Consider the following 23421-nt stretch of genomic DNA (forward strand, 5'->3'; position numbering starts at 1 on the left):
GACGGCTTTTGCAACCACCAACAGCCTCCAAAGTTCCCCCTGTGGATACCAGGAAGCCGGGCTGTATAAAAGCAATACTGCCTAGGGGGAGGTTAACTTGGAAGCTTGGAAAGAAATATGTACCACTGATAGTGGATGCAAAAAATGCCAAATTTACAGGCTACAAGGACATCAGGCAGAACTCCCAAGACAAGGAAGACAGCAATAAATGCAATTAAGCAACAGTGCCACAATCATGAATGGATATAAGGTAACTCCGGCAGGGGAGATGGCAACCACCAAGCACAAAGGCCTCTGATCCAAGAAACCCACTGACTCAAATGAAGAGAAAGAACTTACTAATTAGCATAGGAAGCAATGGAATTATTAACCAATGGAAGACAGAATACTAACTAGAAATCTATGCAACTACTTGTAGGCAATAAGCACGTTGTTTGCTAAAACGCATCAAGACAAATTTTCAGTCAGTGGCTGATTTTGTATACCCAGCACCCCTTTCTGCACAGAACTTGCCAAAAGAGGAATGAACCAGGTCCCCCCACCACACCACTGAGAGGCCCAGAATGAAAAAGGACCAGCAGGACACCACTGAATCCATGGGTGCTGACTATCTTCTGCTGGTACTCTTTCCCCTACACACTAAAAGCTACAAAATAAAGTCAGTATTGTTGAACTGGCATTTAGTCTAATTTGCTCCTTAATGTGGGCATCTCTCACTAATCAGATCATTCATACTTGTACCTCTGCTAGAGGTGGCAACACAGAGGTGGATGAAGCTCCCCAAGACTTTCACCGGTTTTCAAGCTTAAACGAAATAGAAAAGGGGTTTCAAAAGTTAAGTTATGGCATACAACAGAAAGTGGCACTACTGCATCAGCCTCACTACACTACAAAATAATTGAGTTTTACTCAATGGTTACTTAGGCATAAAAAACCTAAACCAAACCAACAAAAAAAAGCCCACCACCAAACAACAAAAAACCCAACTCCTCCCCAAAAAAACACCCAAAAAACCCCCCCAAGAGAAAACCAACCAACCAACCAATCAAAAAAAAAACCCACCAAAAAAAACCCCAAAAAACCCCCACCCAAACAAATAAAAACAGCCTCCAATCCTCCTCCCAAACACCAAAAAGTTAGAACGAGGAAAGATAAACTGTAAGATGATCAGGCATTAAAAAAAGAAGAAATACCAAAATCATGCATCTTTACTTATGGGAGGAATAAGAAATACTAAGAAACTTGGTAAATCAATATCTTTATTTTATAGAAAGTAGTTTGATCAGTGTGCTGAACCTGCCATTTGCAATGGTTTTGCTATTTTTTAGTAAAAATAAACATTTGAAAATAATTACCTTGGAGAATATATAATCTCCAAGCTTATTTCCCCTTAATCACTGTAGCTTTTTTTGTAACTATTGCATCTAATCTAACACAGGGTGCTCTTAATAGGAAGGGGGTACCTAGTGTAGGATATCTCCATAGTTTATTTCTTGTAACTGGTTCTGAGGTTCCTAAAATGCAGTATAACATGTATGACCTCACCCTGCACCACCTTGGCGCGGTACAAAATCTGCATCTATTCCACCTTTCTCCACCAACATCCCGCAATGTCAGCTGTCAGCTGAGAATTTTCTGATGTAGTAACACAGCAAGCCAGTTTAAGTACCTAGATGGCCAGAGTTTTAACTTTCACAAGTTGCTGAAGTGATCATGAAGAACTTGGATCATGTATCTGAGGTAATGGAATCATTTAGCAACACAAGAATGACACACTCTGACAGCATTATGTACTGCTACACAGACAAACACAAGTCACAGCTCCCAGTCTATGATATTTAAAAGGGACATTATCAACTACCAGCTAAATTATTTCATCTGAACAATAAAGTATTATTAATTAAGCACTGGCAAAAGCAACTTTAACATTCAATTTGCGCACACGGCTACTTTAAGCATGGGGACCTCTGTAGGCACCAGTACCCTGAAGTTTGAGTAACTTGCATAGCAACAGGGAAAAAGCATTAGTTGCTGGAGCACAAAAGTCAGTGGAAGTTAAGGGCAACAGCCAGAGGCTTCTGAGTTCAGTCCTTCTCCAATGACTAGATTCAAAGTTGAGAGTGTCCCTTTAAAAGTTTCACATACAACAGAATTTAACTCATTTTCACTCCATCATTACAAGAAAGGTACTGATCATTTGTCTTACAATAGTTAAACATCAATGAACAATATGCAAGTGAACAATTGATTTGTAAATGAAATAGCAGCAACATGGAACTCTAGAAGGTTGAGTTTCTGCAGGATTTATTGGAAAGATTATAAAGATGTGGCAAATACATTGTAATTTTACATAATTTAGTTTCGAGAATAGCTTATGGTAACTATAAACGTTATTGAAAATGCCTGGTCAAGGTCAGTACTTTTCTGGTATAAGCATAAATTTGCCAGGATTTCTCAAAGTGCAGCTTTACTCAGAAAAATGACAACATCGTATGTCTTGGCAAATTGCATTTAAAATCTGCTCAGTTTGCAGATGGTAAGACAGCTTTTTGTGATTGCCATTACAACAGAGTTGAGCTCGAAGTATTAAAGCTAATGATATATAAATATTTAAGGACAAAACATCAAGAACATAATTATATAATACTGCCATGATTTTTGCACATGTAACTTTGTTAGTTCAGTGGGTGTATAAAACTGATGCATGTATATAAAGCAGCTACAAAGTCACAGTTTCAGCTGATTCTAAAGGAGTGTGCTACTGTTTACTCTACTGTTTTCTTCCTTCCATAAGGATAAAGAATATTAGAAACTCAGCCACTGAGCAGGTAACTCATACTCATTGGGCAAGTCTGTTTTGTAAGGTGGCATCACTTTTAGTCACTTTTCTGGTCCATCACTGTACTTAAACTGTTTTGAAATCACATTCAATTTCAATCTCCCAGTGTTAAGGAAGAACAATTACAATTGAATCATTGAACAGCTGTACCAGTTTGAAATGCTGTCACATGTTTCTTCATGGCAAAACATTCACATTCTTTTTATTGCACAATTTGAAAATTCAGGTTATGTGCATAAAAACCTTCATAGTGTTTGCACTGCAACTTGCAAAACATACATTTAAAATGACCTTAATACATTTTACAAAATCTTTTTAAACAACTTTATATTCTTAAGATAAAAGCATCCTGAGAATGTTACATAGTTCATTATACAAGCCCTTCATTTCTGCTATGCTTTATGTATCCCCATAGTTCCTAATTTGACAAGTTTATTTTACAGTTAATATCTTGGTGCTATTTTTCACAAAATATCTTTTAGCAAAAAAGTACACCATTGGCATTCAAGTAATCCAGCCTCACATCTAATTTACAAATTAAACCTTTGTCAAGTGCTCAAGTAAGGAAAAGTAAACCAAAATACAGAAACAATTCAGCTGACTAAAAAAAGAAAAAAAAAAAAAAAGTAAAGGCCTTGTGCATTAATAATTTGGTCAAACATTAAAGTTATGCAGTCTAATATTTTGGCAAAAGAAACCCTCTACATCTATCCTTCTCAGTTTCTTTTTTTTCACCTGACACCAGATGTAAACATAAACATCAAGAAAGAAAGACTGACAGTGTAGAAGTACTTTGCTGTTGAACTACTTTTTCCTTTGTAAAAGTACTTAAGGAAAACAGACAAACAAGAATGTAAGTGCTAAGAATGGACTATCTTTGGGCTAAATAAAAGTCTTACTGGAAAAAAAAAGTAAAAATAAATTAGGTTGCGTTTTTCTTTTATTTCCTCCACACACATCTAAATAAATAAGTCTTTGAAGAAATTATGGTGCCATATCCTAAAGCAGTATCTTCCTGTATCTTTTTGATCAAGTCTAAGGCTTCACGCATAATCTTGACTATTTTACTAGGAGGATATCCATCCATATTTACATTTTCTTTTTGTAAAGGGAGCGTTCAGGGTTAAAAATATATTTATTTTTTAAAGGTCAGCCTGCCATCCTGATGGCAGTGATTCAAGCTATAGAACAGAAGACAAGTTACAGAACATCCTTCAGTTTCTTGTACTCCAGATGAGAGGAAGATCAGGCAAGTTAGAAAGGTAAACAGCCTGGATTTCAGGAATGGAGAGAGAAAGTGTCTCACAATATGAATGCCTGAATGACCAGGAGAATGACTCCGGGATACTTTGTTTCTCTTCAGGACATAGTTATAAATTTTTATTGTCGGCTGACTAAACAAATTGAGAAGAGAGACAGCTATGGTTGCCACAGTGAAAAAAACATTACCTGAGGTTTCCGTGTGGACAGACATGCTTTTACAAGGTGGCAAGGTATAATGAATACAAACAAAGGTCATGCCCAGACGGTACACTCCAGGTGAGAGTGCAACTATCTCAAAAGAAGAGTAAACCACTTCAGCAACATCTTTTTAAATTATAACTATGTAATTTGGAGTCATATTTAGCTTTTATTTTAGGCAATGATCAAAATCTGAAGGACCTTTTAATCTTTTAAGGCATTAGTGCTTCAGGGACTAAAAGCTCCCGGTAATTAATAAATAGGGGGTTGCGGGGCAGAAGGGGAGAAAAAAAACCAAACCAGAACATCTTTGTGTCACAAGCTGTCATTGTGCATCTGCTTTGTTGGCTAGTTCCAGGAAAAATATTTTCAAGGATGGCAGAAGGGGAATGTTATCCACTATTCTAAGAAAAACATTAGATCATAAATTTCACATCATTTTTTAACACATCCTTTAAAGGGCTGAATCTATCAGGCAAGATTCTCATCTTTACTGTTCCATCAGCACCACAGGAGAATATGTGATTTGCTGGTCCTGTTTCAATTTGCATGACTCCTGTCCCAATATTTCTGAAGAGAGACTGTCGAGCATGCTCATTGATGAAAGTGTGAAGAAGATTAAATGTAGACAGACTCCATACCTGGAAAAGATCAAAACCATCTCTCATAAGGATAATTACCATGATCTTAAAAATAATCACCAGTGAATCATGGAGGAATTGCACTACATTTTGCACTTACTTTTCTGACAATAACTGTGAAAGAAGAATATGTAGCTATCTGTAATGACACTTTTATAGAATATTAACTTTCATTTTCAATGATAGGCAATAGAGAAAGACACTAAGGTATCACTAATTAAAAGGAGAACTGTATTGAAAAGAGGTTAAGACTGACATTTCATAATTAAATTAGTAAATGTGAAAGCCAGAGTTGAGAATAAATGCAGTACATATGACACCTGATTGTTTCACACCTGTATATTCTTTCTGAATACACACAGCATCTCTGCTCCCTCCCCTTCATTGATACCTTTATGTTGCCTTCAGCAGATCCTGTGACAAAATACTCTTCTGTAGGATCAACAGCAATTGCTTTGACTGGAGAATCATGACTCTGGAGTAACTGTTGCTGCTGCTTTAGGCGAAGATCAATTACACAGGTAAAGCCTTTTCTGCCTCCAGATATCAACAGCTGGTGTTTTGGAGCATATGCTAGCACAGTTGCTCCACTATCATGACAGATAAAAGCTGAAAGCCAAAGCAAAGTAATTTCAATAAAACACTGTACTAACATGCGTTTTCCATCAACCTCTAATAGTTAAAGACAAGTAGCAAAAGTGAATCTGATGCTGTAACAAGTTGACCACAACCAGCCCACTTATTGCAGTTCCAATACATATATATATCTAAAAATCCAAGTTCCCATCAGATATTCTGAAGCTGCAGTATTCTCAAATTAAGCAATTAAAGTCTGTGTTAACGAAAAATTATATCCTTCTTTCTATCCTTGCATAATCCCAATCTATTAATCCTTGACCAGAAAGAGATTATTTTAATAATCTGCTATTAAAATAACAGAATTGTTATTTTAATTAATATAATCTGTTATTTAAAGTCATATAATGCCCAGCAGAAATTCTTCCTAAGTTACTTGCACAAATATCTTGCAAGTTTCCACTGGTCATTTCACTGCTAATTTCCTTTTTCTCACATTTACTTGGATACGTCTAATCCCCTAAATGAGTGGAAAAAGTGAACGAAAATTACAATTATCAGAACACCACTTGGTATACTGTACTTGTAGTTCAAAGGGCCTATGAATTTACATTTAGAAATTCCATAAGCATTTGCCATACTTTAAGTATAAGGAGTTCACAACTCTCTGATCTCAATTCCATATTTCAGATATTGAAATTAATTTGTTGTATTACTTGTAACAAAGTGTTAGTAACAAAGCTAATGAAACCCAGATAAATACTTATTTCATCCTCAAAATCCTACTTAGAGGAGTAACTGTTCTAAAGCAGGAGCTGCCCAGAACCTTTTAAGAAAGAACAGAAATGTCTGGCTTGCACTTGTGGTGCAAGGACAGAACGCATGCAAGGGAAGGTGCTCGTGTCCATGAAACCAATCATGTTTCATATAGAACACCAAATGATTTCTCAAGAATCTGGTTTTCTATTCCCACTGGTGCATTCATACAGAACAGTGAAAGATGTTTACTGCTAATGCTAAAATTACTTCCCACAATAACTCTTCCATAAAGACAGACACACAAATACATTTTTTATACTGTGGTCAAACATTTTGTTTGTTGTATTTTACTTACCATGCACCAAGCTATTTGTAGGAGAAACCAGAGTATCCCAAAGACAAATATTTCTGTAGAAAAAAGTATGGCTTAATTCAGCAACAGATATTCTAAGGTATTTTGAGCACCTGAAAAGTCATCTGTACCTTAAAAAGGTTGTTTCAGGCATAAAGCACTGTAAACAGATTTTCAACTGACTGATGACTCCTGAGCCACCCCCAAATTACTTCCATGGTTTATCACACACTGCAAGAACATGCCTTCTACACAATCATTCTACAACTATCTATTTCCATAGAGCATTTATGTTAACAATCTTTTGTAGCTTAACTCACAGGAAAGTTAGCAGATTTTGATATTTTTTGATCCATTTTTTTGCTTCATTTTACTTATGAAAACAAACGAGAAATTAAGAACTATGTAAATTCTCTACAGGTAGAAAAAATATTTACAACAGGTTCACGTGTGTAGAACAGAACAGTTCAGCCGGAAGGGGCCTAGAAGAATAATGTAATCCACCCACCTGACACCTTCAGGGCTGATCAGAAGTTAAAGCATGCCATTAAGGGCATTGTCCAATACCTAAAACTCTGACAGGCTTTGGGGACTGACCTCTAGGAAACCTGTTCCAGTGTCTGAACTTCTTAGTAACAACACATTTCTTGATGCCCAGTCTCAACCCCTGGCACAGCTTTAAACTATTCCCACACATCCCTCACTGGATTCCCGACAGAAGCACTCAGGACCCCCTTTCTACTTCTCCTCATATGTAACATATTATGAGCAGGATATTTGTGCTTCCCTATGAAATCTCCCTTAATAGGCACATGAATTTAGCTCCAAACACTGCTTCTCAAATTAAGTAGAAGTACTCTCAAACTCCTTAAGAAGAATCATAAAAAAAAAAAAAAAAAAAACAAAGTGGGGAAAAGGAAAGAAAATATGGCACCACTTCACTTTCATGCATTATCACAACAGATCTTACCTGTTGTCAGAAGAAAATCCTGCTGTAGCTATCAAAGATGATGAACTGATGAAAACGAAGTCATTGGCCGTTTTGTTATGACACTGCCACGTCTGAAAAATTGCAGTTAGAAATTATTAATTAAATCTATTTTGTGCAACATGGCAATAATAAACTTCCTTGAGAAGAAAAGATGTTTCATAAAAAATTTAAAGAACATAGGATATAAAGGTATTGCTATGCCTTGTAAGACTCTTAATTTTTCATGGAAATATCTCTGCAGCCCTGTGTGACGGTCCATTAATTGACAAGTGATAATTATTGACATGTCTCAATGAACACTAAAGTTATTTCAGATCTCATGTTATATTTTCCACTTTCCACTCAGTAAGTATGATTATAGTGTAAAAACCTGTCATGCAGACCACAGGATGGCAGCAATACAGAACTTAATCTTGACTGCTGATAATTTAGAGGTAATTTAGAGGATGACTGCTGATAGTCATCCTGGCTATCAGCACAATCCTTGCCCTCTCCTAGCTATTCTGAAGGGAGAAAGAAGTATGGGAACACAACACAAGTTTATAGAAACTAATTTAGTCCTCAGCTTACCAAATATGGCTTAGGTGAAGTTCCAGTAAGTGGACAACATTTCCAATTTGTCTGATATAAACTTATATATCCATCTGCATCAACAATTCCAAACTGAAAGAAAATATATAGTAATAGTAAATACATATGTGTGTATTGGAGAGAAAATATCTACAATTTTGAGGAAATACTTTAAATTAGAAGCATGTGATGCTCCTGCTAATTTACAATTATATTGAGGGAGGGGAGAAGAGAAGAGAAAGTGTACAGGAGCATTTTGTCAGAACCTTATTTCCTTGGTAATTGAATCGCATTCGAGTCACCCTTGAGTTGCCACCAGATCGAAAACACGTGATTTGCTGCGCATGACCCCATTCAAACATTCTTACACTTCCATCTTGAGCACCCGTCAGGTCTGCAACAGAAAGTATTTACATGTCCTTTCACAAGAGCTGTAGCTTTTATAGTTTCAAGAAAACTCACACTGTCTCAAAATAACTAATGCAAAAATCATGCCACAGTATCTGCCTTGGCGTAGGAGCAGGATGTACCAGTGCAACTCAAAGTTGTGCTACTTGTTATTTTATTAAGAATTGTATTTAGATGCTCATGAAATATTAATATTTACTTGGACATAATAACACATTTTTTTCCTACTACTATGACCCTAGTCTCATATAATAGAGAAATACAGTACTTCTTGCTGTTTCTAAAGGCTATTCTATTTCCCCCAGTATTGTTTTTTAAATGAAAAATAGTTTAAATAAGTATGGCTTATAAAGAACTTTAAAAACATGTTGTGCAAGTTGTGCAAGTATGAAATAGTGACACGCTAAGAAACAGGTGAGTAAGAAATATATAATCTTTAGATAACTTCTCTCTTTTTTAAAAGAGCCTGAACTTACAATATGGCAGTGTTGGATGAGAAGCCATTCTTCTGACATTATTAATAGCTTTCTTGAGCATCTGTTCAACATACAAAAAAATAGAAAAAAATTAAACAGTATTACTGAACAAAAACTTCTCAAACTAGAAAACAATTAGTGATTGCAGAGAGTTGTTTCCTATCAAAATTCCTAAGAAAACAAGTACTCTGTTTAGAGATTCAGATAGAAGTCAGTGTCTTCCAAGACTAATGTAGATGTTAACACGTTTGCAGCTTTATACATCTAGATAAATATTAAACTTTTGCTTCAGAAATGTATGGATCCAAATATAAACACTCCTTAGACTGCAGTCTTACCTCTTTTCTTGCCAATTCCTTTCTGATCCCATTAAATTTATTGGAATATTCCTGAATATTGTAAGATAAGCAAGAGAAAGGCAGAAGCATGTAAAGAAAGAGGTAAACAAACTTTAACAGAAGTAAAAAAAATAGGAAGGAATATATCTATTTTCCACTCTAGTTAACTTATTGCCATTGATTGAAAAGTGGTTATTTGTGACCATCCAAAATAAGCAATATACCATGTAAATGGTATTACATATATAAATTAAAAAATAAAAATAATTCTTCAAATATAGATCTAATGAATTTTCAGTAGCATGTCTGTTCCTAAATTCCAAAATTTGATTTGAGCTAGGCATATCACCCAGATTTTTGGTTTTTCTTAATTCCTATTGTGAAGAATTCAATGTGCAAAGAGAACTGGAGACATTGGACAATTATATTCAAGCCCCATCTATTTAAATGATATGTTCAACACACAAAAGGTAAAAAAAAAGGTAAGGATTTCTTAATCAAGGAAATATATGTGTGCCTGTACTGTTCCTTCCCTTCTTTCTATGAATGTATGCTAAAGTTAAGTTTTCATTCTTTTATTCCACGATAGCTCTCCAAAGTATCTGACTTCTTTGAGGACTGACCTTCCTCAGAGAATTGTTGGACTTTGCTTGCTCATGCATGTATTATTTACCTCAACATTCGAGAAGGGCAAAATACTTACTTGGGGCAGGTGTTAACTTCAAATTGAGAACACATAAGAAATTTTGATGCCAGGGCACTCATCTTCAACACAGCAGTTTATCACTTACCACACACCAACAGCAAGCTGACACTGAACTATTTCCAGAGAAACATCTAAGTTGGAAAAGACCTTTAAGATCCTTGAATCCAACTGTGACTTTCAACTGTAATTTTTAATGTTAAAACAATATTTTAACACTCTTTATCATGAGGCAGTAGATAGTGTTGAAGTATTTCAAATATGCTATTCACCCCTGGCCTCCAATTATATATCAGGGTGTCAACTGGAAAGAGGCAGAATTGCAAATTTACATGTGCTTCATATTCCTTAATAAGATCAATAGAGTTTAAAAGAAATTACCTCTAAATTATCAGTTAACAAACAAAAATGAGGAAAAGTACTCAGAAAGGAAATAACGTACTTTCTTGTAAAAATTTTCCTAGGTTTGGATTCATGGAATAACTGTAATCCTCTTAATTACATTTTGGAAGCAGATTTAGATCTTTCAATTCTTGAAGTTTTATCACTGTTGAAGAGAAAGACTTATGCCCTCAGTTACTCAAGTTCATTCCAAAACACTTTCAAAAGATAAAAAATATGACCTTGAAATATGTATTTCCCTTTCTTTTTCTCTAAGTACTTTAAACATCAAGTAAAAAGCCAAATGGTTTGGTAAAACTGTATATACATTTTAAAATCCAGGACAACAAAGAATAATAATCTTGAAACATTTACAGATTGGTATGTGCACTTATAATTGCAATACTTTGGGCTCTAAACTCTAAACTTATCTTCTATATGTAAATGGAAGAACAATAATTCATGTTCACTCTTATTTCTTCACTAAAATGAAGGGCTGTATTGAGTTTTACAGCTACTAATTTTTACCCAGAAGTTAAGGGAAGTCATCTTCCTCCATTCAACAGATAAGCACACATCACGATCTCCTAACCCCTGCTGGATTATGCTTTGGAAAAATGCAGATTTACAAAAATGTGCCTTTGAAGGGCTACACTAACAGAACTTTCTGTTTCAGTTTCTCCAATTTAGAACACAAGTACAATTATGAAATGCAAATACTTCCACTCTTAATGTAACTTACATTTGACACTGCTAGCCCTCAGCTTGCCCTTAGAACAACTGATGGCTAGAACACTGGTTGCTTTGCTGGACAGTTGGGTGCTTTGGGCCTAATGTACATTAAGACTGACAAGTGAAAATGCATTTTTTTTAACTTTAACTCCACCCCACCAGTTGTTAAACCACTTAAATATTTGTGTCAGTCACAAACAGTAGACAAGCTGTTGGGACCATTGCATGAGTTTCAGAGCTGTGGGCACATACTGTTTCCTTCAGTACTCTCTCATGAACACCTCCTGTAAGAACCATGTAAACAAACTCCACTGACATGTCTGGCGGTGACCCTCCTTACTTACCTTGTATGAGGTGTGTAACAGGAAATAATGAAGAGTGACAGAAAAACCTTACAGCTAATAAAACGTTAACTGCCTGAATGTCCCTTGCTGATGGAAGTGAAGCAAAGACAATGAGATTGAAAAGCCAGTAATGGTACAGAACAGTGGGCTACAACTACTAAAAGGGCTGTGCATTATGGAAAAGCAAAGATGACATCAAGAATCAGCAGCATCTGAAGGAACAAAGTAGCAAATAGTAGCAAAGAAAAGTCTTAGTGAAGCTGCTTTTCTTCCAGGTTCCATTTCTTCCACAGCAACACTGTTTCCTCCCAAGAATCCCTATTTTTTCCATCATTTACTTTGTCCTTCATTAGGTACCTCTGTCTTCCCTCCCTACTGGGCAGGTGTCCTTCTGTGCTGTGGTTGGTTGTCTGCCACAGTCAAACAGTATGCCAGACAAAATTTAGGTCCAAAGTTTAACAGCAAATGCATTCAACACAAACAAAACCAAATTTATTTCAGAAGGAAGTTTCACTGCATGCAAAATAGAGGGCCATGTAAGTACCATTTACATTAACAGATTACACAGTTACTTACTGTTGAGGCATACACAAACACAAAAATTCTATATGTACATATATATATATATATATATATATATATATATATATATTAAAAATGGAAGTGAGAAGAGAAAGTGGCAAAGGCATTCAAAGAATACTTGCAGAAGAGACCTGATTGTAACAGCACAGCTGCAACACTGGCACCTAGGATCAGTAGTTCCTGAAGTGAAGGCAAAGGTGTAGGTACTGGCACAATACCCACTTTCATATATGGAAAACATTATCAATCTTATAATGTTGTTCCTTATTTACTCCTCCTATTCACCAGCTATTTTCAAAAGTCAATGACAGTATCAATTAACAGATAGTTACTTCATTCTGCCACCACTTATAGACTTGGTATTAACAATTCAAAGCAAGTACAGCCAAGTCCCAAGACTTAATGCATTTGGTTATTTAGGTAATCTCCACTTTCTACACTCCATGAGCAGAAGGACTCAGATACTAGTGTCTTGTATGATCACTTCACCTCACTTAACTGTCTCCAAATAAGCATCTCCCAGCCAGCTAATCAACAGATCTACATCTGTGCTACACAGAAACTGAGAAAGGTATGTCAATGGCCAGGCTACAATTATTTGATCTGAACTAAATCCAACCTAACAGCCGTTTGCTCTGGGCCAAGCTTCATTTCAGACACAAGATCTCTTTCTGAAGCTTAAAATGAAACTGAAGATGATGCTTAAAATAAAAGTTACCACAACATTTCATGTAAATATTTCTACCCATGAATTTACATTCTGAAACCTGCTGAATATACATGCTTTTTAAATAGAGCATTTGGCTTCAAGTCATTAAAGAAGAATTTATAGTCTAACTTCTTACCTAAATCCTGATTCTTTGCTTTTATATGATGCTTTTAAAAAAAGTATATATGACTTGACTGGAAGCTTTGCTTGTTTAGTTGATGTCCCCTAAATTCTGTGCAATATTTTAACCTAATATTTTAAGTGAATTGTTACAAAAAAAATCCAGCTTGCCTTAGTTACATAGAAAGGTTATATTTAGTTCTATGTTAATTGCAAAATATAACAAGCAAGACTGAACAGACAAAAGGGGAGAAGTAAGAATACATAAAGCTGATCTTTGACAAGTGACTTACCACAGATGCACCCCTGCCAGTTTGTGTACTACCAAGCCAAGGCATATTGATAGGTGTGCCAGGATTACTATGTGTATAAGGAGTGCTTCCTTGAACATTTATCAGATCATCACGAGCATGTATAACTAGGAAATCATCAGCCCTAGAAATGAAAAAAAAATTAAAAATAAGATTCTGAACAGCAAGATTAAATAACGTGTTTTGTTACTCTGATTTAAATGCAGCCAAGTGTGCTACTGAAAACAAAGAACATATACCCTTTATTTTCTATTTCCACGTCATCATCAACCCAGGTATAGATTTGCGTAGCTAAAATTGCGGAAACATCCAATTCTTGAATATCATGGCTTGATGCTATTGCAATGCAGTTCCGATTTGCCTGAAAAAATAACATACAGAATGAACAGATGCAAAAGGAAACCTCAAAAATGGGTTTATTTTATTTTTTTCTGGTTATGGTACTCTTGCTCACAAAAATGCACACTTAATTTACAAACCCCAAACATTTACATCTACAAATCTATGTACATTTACACTTGACATTTCCCTTTTAAAACTTATTTGCATCTGGGATAGCATCACACACTATTTGCATCTTGTACCTCTCAAACAGCTCAAGTATCTCCTTGCTTTTCTCAGATAAGCAGGTAACTATACTACAAGATTTGCAACCAGGCTCCCCTCATCCAGTTCTGAAGGGTTACATGGCCGAACAAAGAAGAAAAGATTACTTCATGTCTGACAGAAAAGGACAAATACTCCTATACACAAGCCTAAAAAAAAAGTAGAAGCCACCTATTCCTTCAATCAATCCAATGCACAATAGAAAAAAAAAAGAACTATTTGCAGTAGAGTTGTATATAAAAAGGTAATTTTGAAGTGCTTTAGAGAAGGGAGTACTAAAAACTGTAGCTGCTAAAAACAGCAGGATGCTGGCAAAGCCTATCTCACCCAGTCACAATGTGCCTGTGTATCAGGTGGAAAACACATCAATTAGATTATTCTACCTCCTTTATACTCACTTTATTGACTGCAAAAGCAGTAATGATGTCTGACTCTTTATGGATTATTCTTGCCTTGCCAAGGTATCCCAAATCTGTTTCTATCTGTATTTAAAAAACAAAATAAAGTTAAATGCAAACTTCTGTGAAATACAACTTTTTACTGAAAGTACAGAGACCAAACAATGTTACATGTGAACGTTTTTTTCCTTACTTTTAATCCAAACTCAACAAACATAGCCTGTAACAATTATGCTAAACCTGTTTTATGTAATAATATAGCTTCCCATTGCCATGTTAGGATTACCAGAGCAACAGAGAAAGTAATTTGTCACACAAGTATTGTGTTCATTCTCAAGTTTTTCAGGACTGCTGAAAACCAGCAAGGCTACATGCAACACACTGTTGATTGAAATTTTGAATTTTGACGTTTTGCTCTCAAAAAAGTTTGCTAAGTCCATGATTGCACTTAGCAAACACGTTTTGCCATTGAGACTGATGAAATAGTCCAAAAGAAGGTGCAGGCAATAGGAAAATTAATTTGAACTTTGACAGTGCATCTAATCACAATCATTACAATTAAATAAATCTGGAATCCTGTACATGCCAGCACCAAAAGCCTTTTGCTATCACTTTTTTTTTTTTTTTTTTCCAATGTGATCTAATGTTGGATTTGAACACTGTCTATCATTTTGTGTTTTAGAAATGCATTCAGGTACATACCAGCACACAACAAAACTCTAAACTTTACCAGCACTGTAGCAGTCCTTTTCAAAATTAAAGAACTCAGCACTGAAAGAATTAAATTGATAAGTTACAGACCCAGACTGTTACAAAATAATTTTACAGTAAAAACAATAGCACTGCCAAATAAATGGTGACCTAAGAATTCAAACTTGAATTACAGATGTAACACTTAATTTTTAAAAAACAAAACCCGAAGAATTATTTCAGAACTATTTCATGACTGTCATCTTCAAATTTTTAATTTTCTATGCTTTAGAAGATTTAAACAATAATATTTTACTTGAAAAACCATATAATTTTTCTGTCAAAGAACTGCAAATGATCTTTTACAAAGTCTAAAAAAGCAGCTGTTACAGACCAAGAAGTAGAATATCTTTTTTAAACTCAAAATAACATTGATGCTTCCTTGATTTTATGTATGTAACACTGGACAAATCTGAAGTGGCAAACAGATACAAAACCGTGATTTGTGTCTTGCGATGAACAAACCTGCAGGAAATTAAAGGTACTTTTTCTTCAGCCAGTTCCAATTACCTACTTGCTAATACTGCATTATCACATAATTAATACTAACAAGGTATCCCAAGCCACAGTGTATTCATACTTCTGTCTTCATACTAGTTTTGTAAAAGAAAAAAATATGGTATTTATTTGAGTTTCTAGGCATAGTACTCTATCTTTTTAGTCACACCAATCTTTCAAGGCAGTTGCTAAAATACCGTTATATGGGTTGATTTGTCACCATCTTTAAGAGCTCAGTGAAAGCTTTCAGTAGCAAACTCGTATCATGCTAACAAACTGCTTCAAGGGCAGTTCCTCACCTTCACTTATAAGCAACTATTGTAGCCAGCTCATACTGATCAAAGTTTCTGTATGTACTGTGTATCACACTACTACTGAACTCTTGTCACTTGGGCAATCTCAACTTCAGCTCTTCACTAGGCCAAGCTACAGAATTTGAAAATAGATAGCTTGTACCTGGTTGTTTAATGTAGGTAAGATAATTAAGTTTCAGACAAACTCTGTAACAGTTGAACTCAATCCCTTGCATTTTTAATTTTTAAATTTGTCTGCTATGTGAGGAAAGATTTTTTTTTAAAGTGAGATCAGCACCATTTAGAAAAAAACCCCATTATGATGGTTTAGTAAGTTTGAGGATTATTACTGTGTACCTTGTTGATGACAGGCTCCTCCACCACAGAATCTTTCATGGTTTCACTGTGCTCCACTAACGACTTCACCAAAGAAAGAAACACCACAGAACAAAGCATAAAGTTAAGACATAACATGCATGGTATCAAGGAAATCCTCAGTTCCTTGTTGTTTACTCCAACACAGGACAACTGAAACACAACAGCATGTTTGCACACACATGCACGTATTTTGTATAATAAGATTAACAAACTCTTTAACTCTGCTTTCAATTTACTTACTGATTTACTTACTCTGTACTGTAGCAGCACCTTGTCCATCAATGTCAAATTTCTTGAAAAATAAGCAATCTACACTGACATTTTATCAGGAACAAGAAAGAAAATAAAGCCAACTATGCTGTGTAAGCCTTGAGCCTACCTTGAAACACATAAAGCACATTTAAAATCTTCTAAAATACCTGTCCATACAGCATAACGGCATGGCCATGTTAATGCAAGATATGATCAGAATTGCTGCACTTTTAATGGCAAAAAGGAACAATTTTCCTTTTAACTGCACTCTCTAGTGAACAGAATTAGTCAACATTACCTAAACAAGCTAATACTCTAGTTGTGACAGGATGAAGGTTAGGTCACGCAGAACTCTCTGCTGCCACGGCTTTACTAGTCATGAATATTCTGTCTCCTGCATATTTAGTTTGTTCACATCTGCTTCTATCTCCTCCATCTCTGCTATGCTACAGTTTTTCTGTAATACCAGCAATTGTTTCAAAATTAGGAGCAGGGGCAAGTAAGAAAAAAAGTGAGAGAAAAAATCCATAAGCGCATTACAGAACCAAAATTTAAACACATTTTACTGCATCTGGAACTGGAATCCAAATAGACACTGGGACAAATAATCAGAGACAGAAATAGTAATTGCTGTATGAGCATTTTTCTTATTAAAATTGAATCATAACATGACTTATGGAAGCACTGGATAAAATTCAGGATGTCTATGGCAGAGACAAACAAAAACTTCCAATACTTTGGCTCATTAGATTACTGGCTTTCATCTTTGCAATGGTTCATTTTGTCATTCTTTTGAGGCAGCTTTTATATGATATTAAAGAGACTGACTGTAGCAACATCGTGCTAGTTGTCATTTTACAGTCAAAGTCTGATTATTTTTGTATTCTATGAAACAATGGACAAGTATTTTTGTATGATATACCGTTGCTTTCAAGCCATTGAAAAATACATTAAACCTTCATACACCAAAAGTAAACAAGCCAGCCAAACTTACATAAAAGTTGAAAGATTGACCTGCAATATTTTCTGCATTTTATATACCATACCAACCTCATTTAGGCATCGCTTCTTTGTAAAAATATTTCTGATAAAAGTTTCCTGAACTTCTTCCTGTTTGACCAAGTATTGCCAGAGCCTCTTCACAGACAGTGCAACACGACTGCTAGAACTACAGAACGAAGGCGAATAAATATTTACATCATGTTCATACTTACACAGAGTGCAGTATTTTATATTCTAATCGAACTATAGTCAAAAGAAATGCTGAAGCAAAACTACAGAGCTATAGACAACATACAAGACCTATGTGGAAGCACTTCAATACCCTCTTCCTGAAAACACTACACATGAGAGGAGGCACAAAAGGAAGAAGAAACAGAATATGTAGCATCTTCTCCTTCCATCTTGGGACAAGTGCGAAAATCTCTTTAAGATATTACATAATGGTAAGAGCAGCATATAGATTATTTTTTAGTCCAGCTCTTTCTTTACAATATGAATCATTTCTATTTAGTCCTAAAGAGTAATCCTTTCACATGAACAATGAATGACTAATACTTCCTGCTAGAAATCATCAGCTGTGTAACTTCTCTGAAACACCCATGATTTTTCAGTAACAAAACTGGAAGGATTGTAGAATCAGATCAGAATTCAAATGTTTATGCATATCCCTAGAAATAGCACTCTCAAGCAAAAATTGTAAGTATTAACATAGCTGCTATATATATCTGCTTATGACAGGCCAAATCCATCAAACTCTGAATTACTTTAAATCATAATTTAAAAATAATGTTAGCAGATACATGTTAAACTGGTCCCTTTTAATCAACTCAAGTTACTGAAAGTGTGACCATGATGAAATATTTTACAATAAAAAGCAAGACTTTCTGTGTTCTGAAATCCTCAAGTTACAGTAAGATTAAAAAGGCTATTATCTATTATAAAAATTACACTTTAGGAGACTGAGACACTTCTCTGGCTGAACATGCATGTATAGTATGTTATTACTATGCAAATATTACAAATAGTAAGTATTTCTTCTCTAATTTTAGGTAACAATACCGATAAGTCTGTGAGGAAATTTTATTACCTGTAAAGGTGGGGCAATTATTTAATTCACTGTCACTGATCCATAATTATCTCTCAAGGCAAATGTTTTATTCTTTATTTTGCTGTAAAGCATACTTTTTCCAGAGACACTCAAAGTCCATGTTAAGCTTAAGTAAAAGAACTTAAAAAAATTAGAAACTGTGGTACATTTTTTCTGCCTTTGCTTTGGATTAGAGATGCATGATATCTAACATGTACCTGTTATTTCACATTTTATTATTGAAGTTGCAATCTATCATATGCACTAACAACCTAATGATTTATATCTAAGATATTACACTCGGTGTTTACAGAAATTAGACTCACCTGAAAGGAGTGTTTGTAGGCTCGAGTAAAGTTTTGTGGCGAAGCAATGCAGGACCAGCAGCAAGGGCACCTTCAGAAGCATGAACTGAAATATAATGTTGAGGTGGACCCCCATACAGCTCAAGACGTCGGAGAAGAACTTGTTCCCAGCGCTGTAAAGTTTTCAAAACTGCATGGCATATTGGGGAGCTAACTGGAAGCTCTAGAAAGACAAGTAAATAATAATAAAACCCCTCCCCTTTCCATTATAACCTTGACAAAGATAATTCCAGCAGACGAAAGCTGAAGTTTATTTCGAGTATCTCCATATGTAAGCTTTGTTCAAACCTCAAGCTGATATTTGCAAGTATAAAAAGATGAACTGCTTAAGGCTATTATTGCTAAAAAAAAAAAAAAAAAAAAAAAGGAACAGATTTCTCCAATACTGGAGAAATTGTATCATGGAGGAGATCATTATGAAACAGATCTTCCTGGAAGCTGCCAAGGTATATGGATGACAGGTAGGTGATAAGAGAAAGCCACCCTTCATAAAGGGCAAATTGTGCCCAACTAATCTGTTAGTGGCATTCTGTTGTGAACTGACTGCACTGGAAGGCAAGGAAAAAACAACTGATGTCCTCTGCTTTTAACTTCTGTAAGGCCTCTAACAGTAATCCACACAGCATCTTTGCCTCTCAATTGGAGCAAGAAGGATGGACTATTTAACAGCCAAGGAACTAGTTGAATGGCATCACCCAAAGAGTTACATTCAATGGTTCAATGTCCAAATGGAGATCAGTAACAAGTGTCACCCCTCAGGGATGCATGCTGCAATTAGTACTGTTCCTTCTCTCCCAAAATGACAAAGGCAAGGGCAGTGAGCGCACCCACAGGCAGATGGCAGAAAACACCAAGGTGAGAGGTGTGGCCGATTTCCTGGAGGAAAATCCAGAGACTCCATAGGGACCTTAATACATTAAACAACCAGGTCTGAGGAGTGGGCCCACGTGACCCTCACAAGCTTCAGCAAGGACAAGTGCACCTGCATCAGGGTAATCACCAATACCAAAACTGAGCGATGAACAGACTGAGAGCAGCCCTCTGGAGAAGGACTTAAGGATACCAGTGGATGAAAAATTGGGCTGCCTCACAGCCCAGAACGCCCACTGCGTTTAATTTTTTTCTTGCGACACCATATCCATGTATGGGGTCTCAACTACAAGAATGCAGGGAACCTGTAGAGGGCATCCAAAGAAGGGCCACAAAAATGGGTCAGCGGGCTGAAATACCTCTCCTGTGAAAATAGGCTGAGAGTGTTGGGGTTGTTAAGCTTAGACTGGAGAAGGCTCAAGAGACATAATATGGCAGCCTTTCAATATTTAAAGTAGACTTATAGGAGAGACACAAAGAGACTTTTTACCAAGGCTTGTAGTGATAGGGCAAGGAGCAATGGTTTCACAACAAGTGAGTAGATTTCAGTGAGGTAAAAGGAGGACATTTTTATGATGAGGGCAGTGAGACACTGGAACCGGTTTGCCAGAGAGCTTGTGGAAGCCCTCATGTTAGGCAAGGCTTTGAGCAACATCTAGTAAAAGATGTCCCTGTCCACGATGTGGTGGGCAGGGTTGGGCTTAGATGACCTTCAAAGATCCCTTCCAAAACCAAACCGTTCTATGATCCTATCAAGCAAGAAGTAGGAATGATGTTACTGTTACTTCAATTACAAAAGTCTGTATGGTTTCCACCAGGAAATTAATATTGCAAACACTCTTATGTGACTAAGAAACAAAGAAAATCTAAGAATGTAGAGACCTGAGCATTCCTTCTCACTCATTAATCTTTGCCACCCATGACGTCCTTTCATAAATATACCTTTATGATAACCAGTATCAGAATATTTATTCCCATATCACTGAAAAACTAAGAACTTTTGAACTAAAAAGGTACAACATATGTATATTATTCAACACATTACTGTTTTTAAATTAAATCTGTTTATTAGGTATGAAGAGACAACTCTGCTGCTTATTACCTGAAAGATCATGTCCAGCCAAAGGGTAGAAAATCTTCAAATTGTGAAGTACCAGCTGAACCATTGCCAATCTCATCAGTGACCAACTAACAAGAAAGCACTAGTAAGTCATTTACTAATAGGAAAATTATTTTCTCACTTATTCAGTATTAGGTTTTAAATTTAGAGCTTCAAGTCCTCATTATAAACTACTGAAAACTATAAACCATACTTTAGAATATTATAGGTACTTTGAATTCAAAAATCACTATACCAGATACTAATAAAAGGAATAAAATAATTATTGTGAAAAATTAGCTACTTAGTTTAGATAATACCCTGAAACATCAAGTAATTGGTATAAAATAAAGAAACAGAAATGCAAGTCTAGACATGGCAAAATATCTTGCATTCTGAAGTTATTTACCTGTAAGAATTTGAATTAGAATGCTCCTGGTTATGTGAATTTGATGCAAACACATCTCCGTCATTGTCTTCATCATCTTCATCACTCTCCTGACTCTCTTCTGAATCATATTCCACTCTACTTTGCAATGGAAGCAATGGCTAAAAATTTCAACACAATTCTGTAAATATCTTCTAGCCAACACTTCATTCTAAATTGCCTTTTAAAAATTGAATCCTTATAATACTTACTGCCTTTTATAAAAAGCAGACATATCTTACTAAGTTTAGTAACATTTGGAGTTTGTACCTCATAAAAAGGGTAATTGTCCATAAGCACTATATACTTTAACACCTTAACTATTTTTTTACATTACTAACAATTCTAACACTAAAAATTAAAACACTAACTGTTTTCCAACTCTTACTTTGTTTTCATTCTAAATATACCAAACCAGATGTAGGACACACAAGCTTGTCAAGAGAAGCCAAAACCACCAGGGTGTGTACTCTTTTCAGTTCTTCCAAGAGCTCAGAGAAATCCTATTCTCTCCCTACAGTGTTCAATATTTATGATCAGCCTATTATCATTGCCTCACTGTGCTATTCAGTATTTGCATTTTCTTTTTTGTCCTTGCTCCTAAAATACGCTTACCTAATTTATCTTGCTTATGTAGATAATACTTGATGTAGAAATGTGCATACAACTCCACAGAAGTATGTAACTTTCTACAAAGAAAGATCTACTATAATTAACTTAACAAGGCAACATCATTTGATTTCCAGAGGGTATGCACATGCATTTCACCTAACTGAAATAGCCACTAAATACTTCTCACATTTCCTTGTTCCCCTAAATAGCTGACCCACAATTATCTACACATTTGTACTCTGTAATTATAAAAATCAACACAATTTGTTCAAACCATTACCTGAAAATAAGTTAATTGAATAACAACAGTTTTCAAGAAAGCCGTTTCAAAAATACATATAGCCTGCATTTAAGAAAAAGATAACTTGAGCCATAAAAACAAGCAGATTTTATCACATCTGTACCTAGAATAATGAGTAAGAAGAGAATAACTATCAGTCCAGAAGTGAGAGAAGACACTTAATTGTCAAAACAGCTTTGCTATGAAATTACCTTTGCTATGAAATAATCCCAGATGCTAAGCTCAGGGGGAATAAATCTTTCTTTGTAAGATGATGATTGCTGGTCTACCAATGGCAATGCAGGCAACTGAGAATTCTCTTTTGGAGAGGTTTTTGATGAAAGCCTGTAGTGTTTTTGCTGTTTCTCTCCATCCTCTACAGGAAAAGAAAATAGATTATTTTGCTTTAAATCTTCTGCTCCACCTCCCTATTGTTTTTAATAAAGGAATTAATAACGTAAAGTAAAAATTTTCATCATTACAAGTTTTCAGAATTTTATCATAGCATTTCTGTAACAACTAAACACAGAGAATATCAACCATCAAATATGTAAAACTAATATATAACTAGAACTCCAGAATGTAAAAACTCCCTGCACAAGTAATACACCCATAACTGCATGAGATCTCTTCTTACAAAGGTGAGAAAATTTATTATTCAAGCAACGATCTTGCAAAATTAAATTGCTTCAATAAGAATTCCTGAATAGTAATTTTTCTTGCTTTTAAGACAAGCCAGGGGACTTGTTTTTAAGAATATATATTTTGCAAATAAATAAGGTTGCCACGCCTACTCCAACTTTTAACTCCATGTCTCCCTCTAGTGGAGATTTGTATTTTTTCTAAATAGCACAATTCTGCTAAATCCCTATGCCATTACAATACATTTCTCCAGCAAATATAAAAGATCACATTTTAACTAACATAATCTAATATACAGCTTATTAAACACAGACAGATTATTATTTGCAATAACACCCTAAATCCTAGGAGTAGAGAGGTCCCATTGCTTGCCCCAACATTGACTTTTTTCAAATTAAGAAGTGTCAGTGGTTTACTTCCATTTTTGATTATTACAGTACTGAAGGAAATAACTCATTCCACCTTTCAGCAATATCTTAACACATCTGTATCACCCAATACCCTGAAATAATTCTGGATCTTGTTAGAAATCACATTCCAATACAGCCTTTCTATTAATAGAGGAGGAA

The 23421-nt window shown here is 35.4% G+C and overlaps 1 protein-coding gene across 3 annotated transcripts in view; it reads right to left on the reverse strand.

Moving 5' to 3' along the window:
* Positions 1-1242: 1242 nt before the first annotated feature.
* DMXL1 (Dmx like 1) overlaps positions 1243-23421 on the reverse strand; it is a 75915-nt gene continuing 53736 nt past the window's right edge. Inside the window, exons 29-45 of one of the 3 annotated variants that reach the window (XM_066338502.1) lie at positions 22423-22586; positions 21301-21440; positions 20895-20980; positions 18884-19085; positions 17519-17636; positions 16196-16258; positions 14298-14381; positions 13533-13654; positions 13276-13417; positions 9412-9462; positions 9074-9134; positions 8456-8583; positions 8190-8282; positions 7599-7690; positions 6632-6684; positions 5333-5550; positions 1243-4941 (exon numbers count right to left, since the gene is read on the reverse strand). In XM_066338502.1, coding sequence (XP_066194599.1) covers positions 4717-4941; positions 5333-5550; positions 6632-6684; positions 7599-7690; positions 8190-8282; positions 8456-8583; positions 9074-9134; positions 9412-9462; positions 13276-13417; positions 13533-13654; positions 14298-14381; positions 16196-16258; positions 17519-17636; positions 18884-19085; positions 20895-20980; positions 21301-21440; positions 22423-22586 — 2042 coding nt within the window. In that variant the 3' untranslated portion in view covers positions 1243-4716. Of the gene's footprint in view, positions 4942-5332; positions 5551-6631; positions 6685-7598; positions 7691-8189; positions 8283-8455; positions 8584-9073; positions 9135-9411; positions 9463-13275; positions 13418-13532; positions 13655-14297; positions 14382-16195; positions 16259-17518; positions 17637-18883; positions 19086-20894; positions 20981-21300; positions 21441-22422; positions 22587-23421 lie in introns of those variants that run through there. The other 2 variants (XM_066338503.1, XM_066338504.1) reach the window with 2 other exon arrangements.

This window comes from Sylvia atricapilla, chromosome Z, assembly GCF_009819655.1.
Source record: "Sylvia atricapilla isolate bSylAtr1 chromosome Z, bSylAtr1.pri, whole genome shotgun sequence".
NCBI classification, from domain to species: Eukaryota; Metazoa; Chordata; class Aves; order Passeriformes; family Sylviidae; genus Sylvia; species Sylvia atricapilla.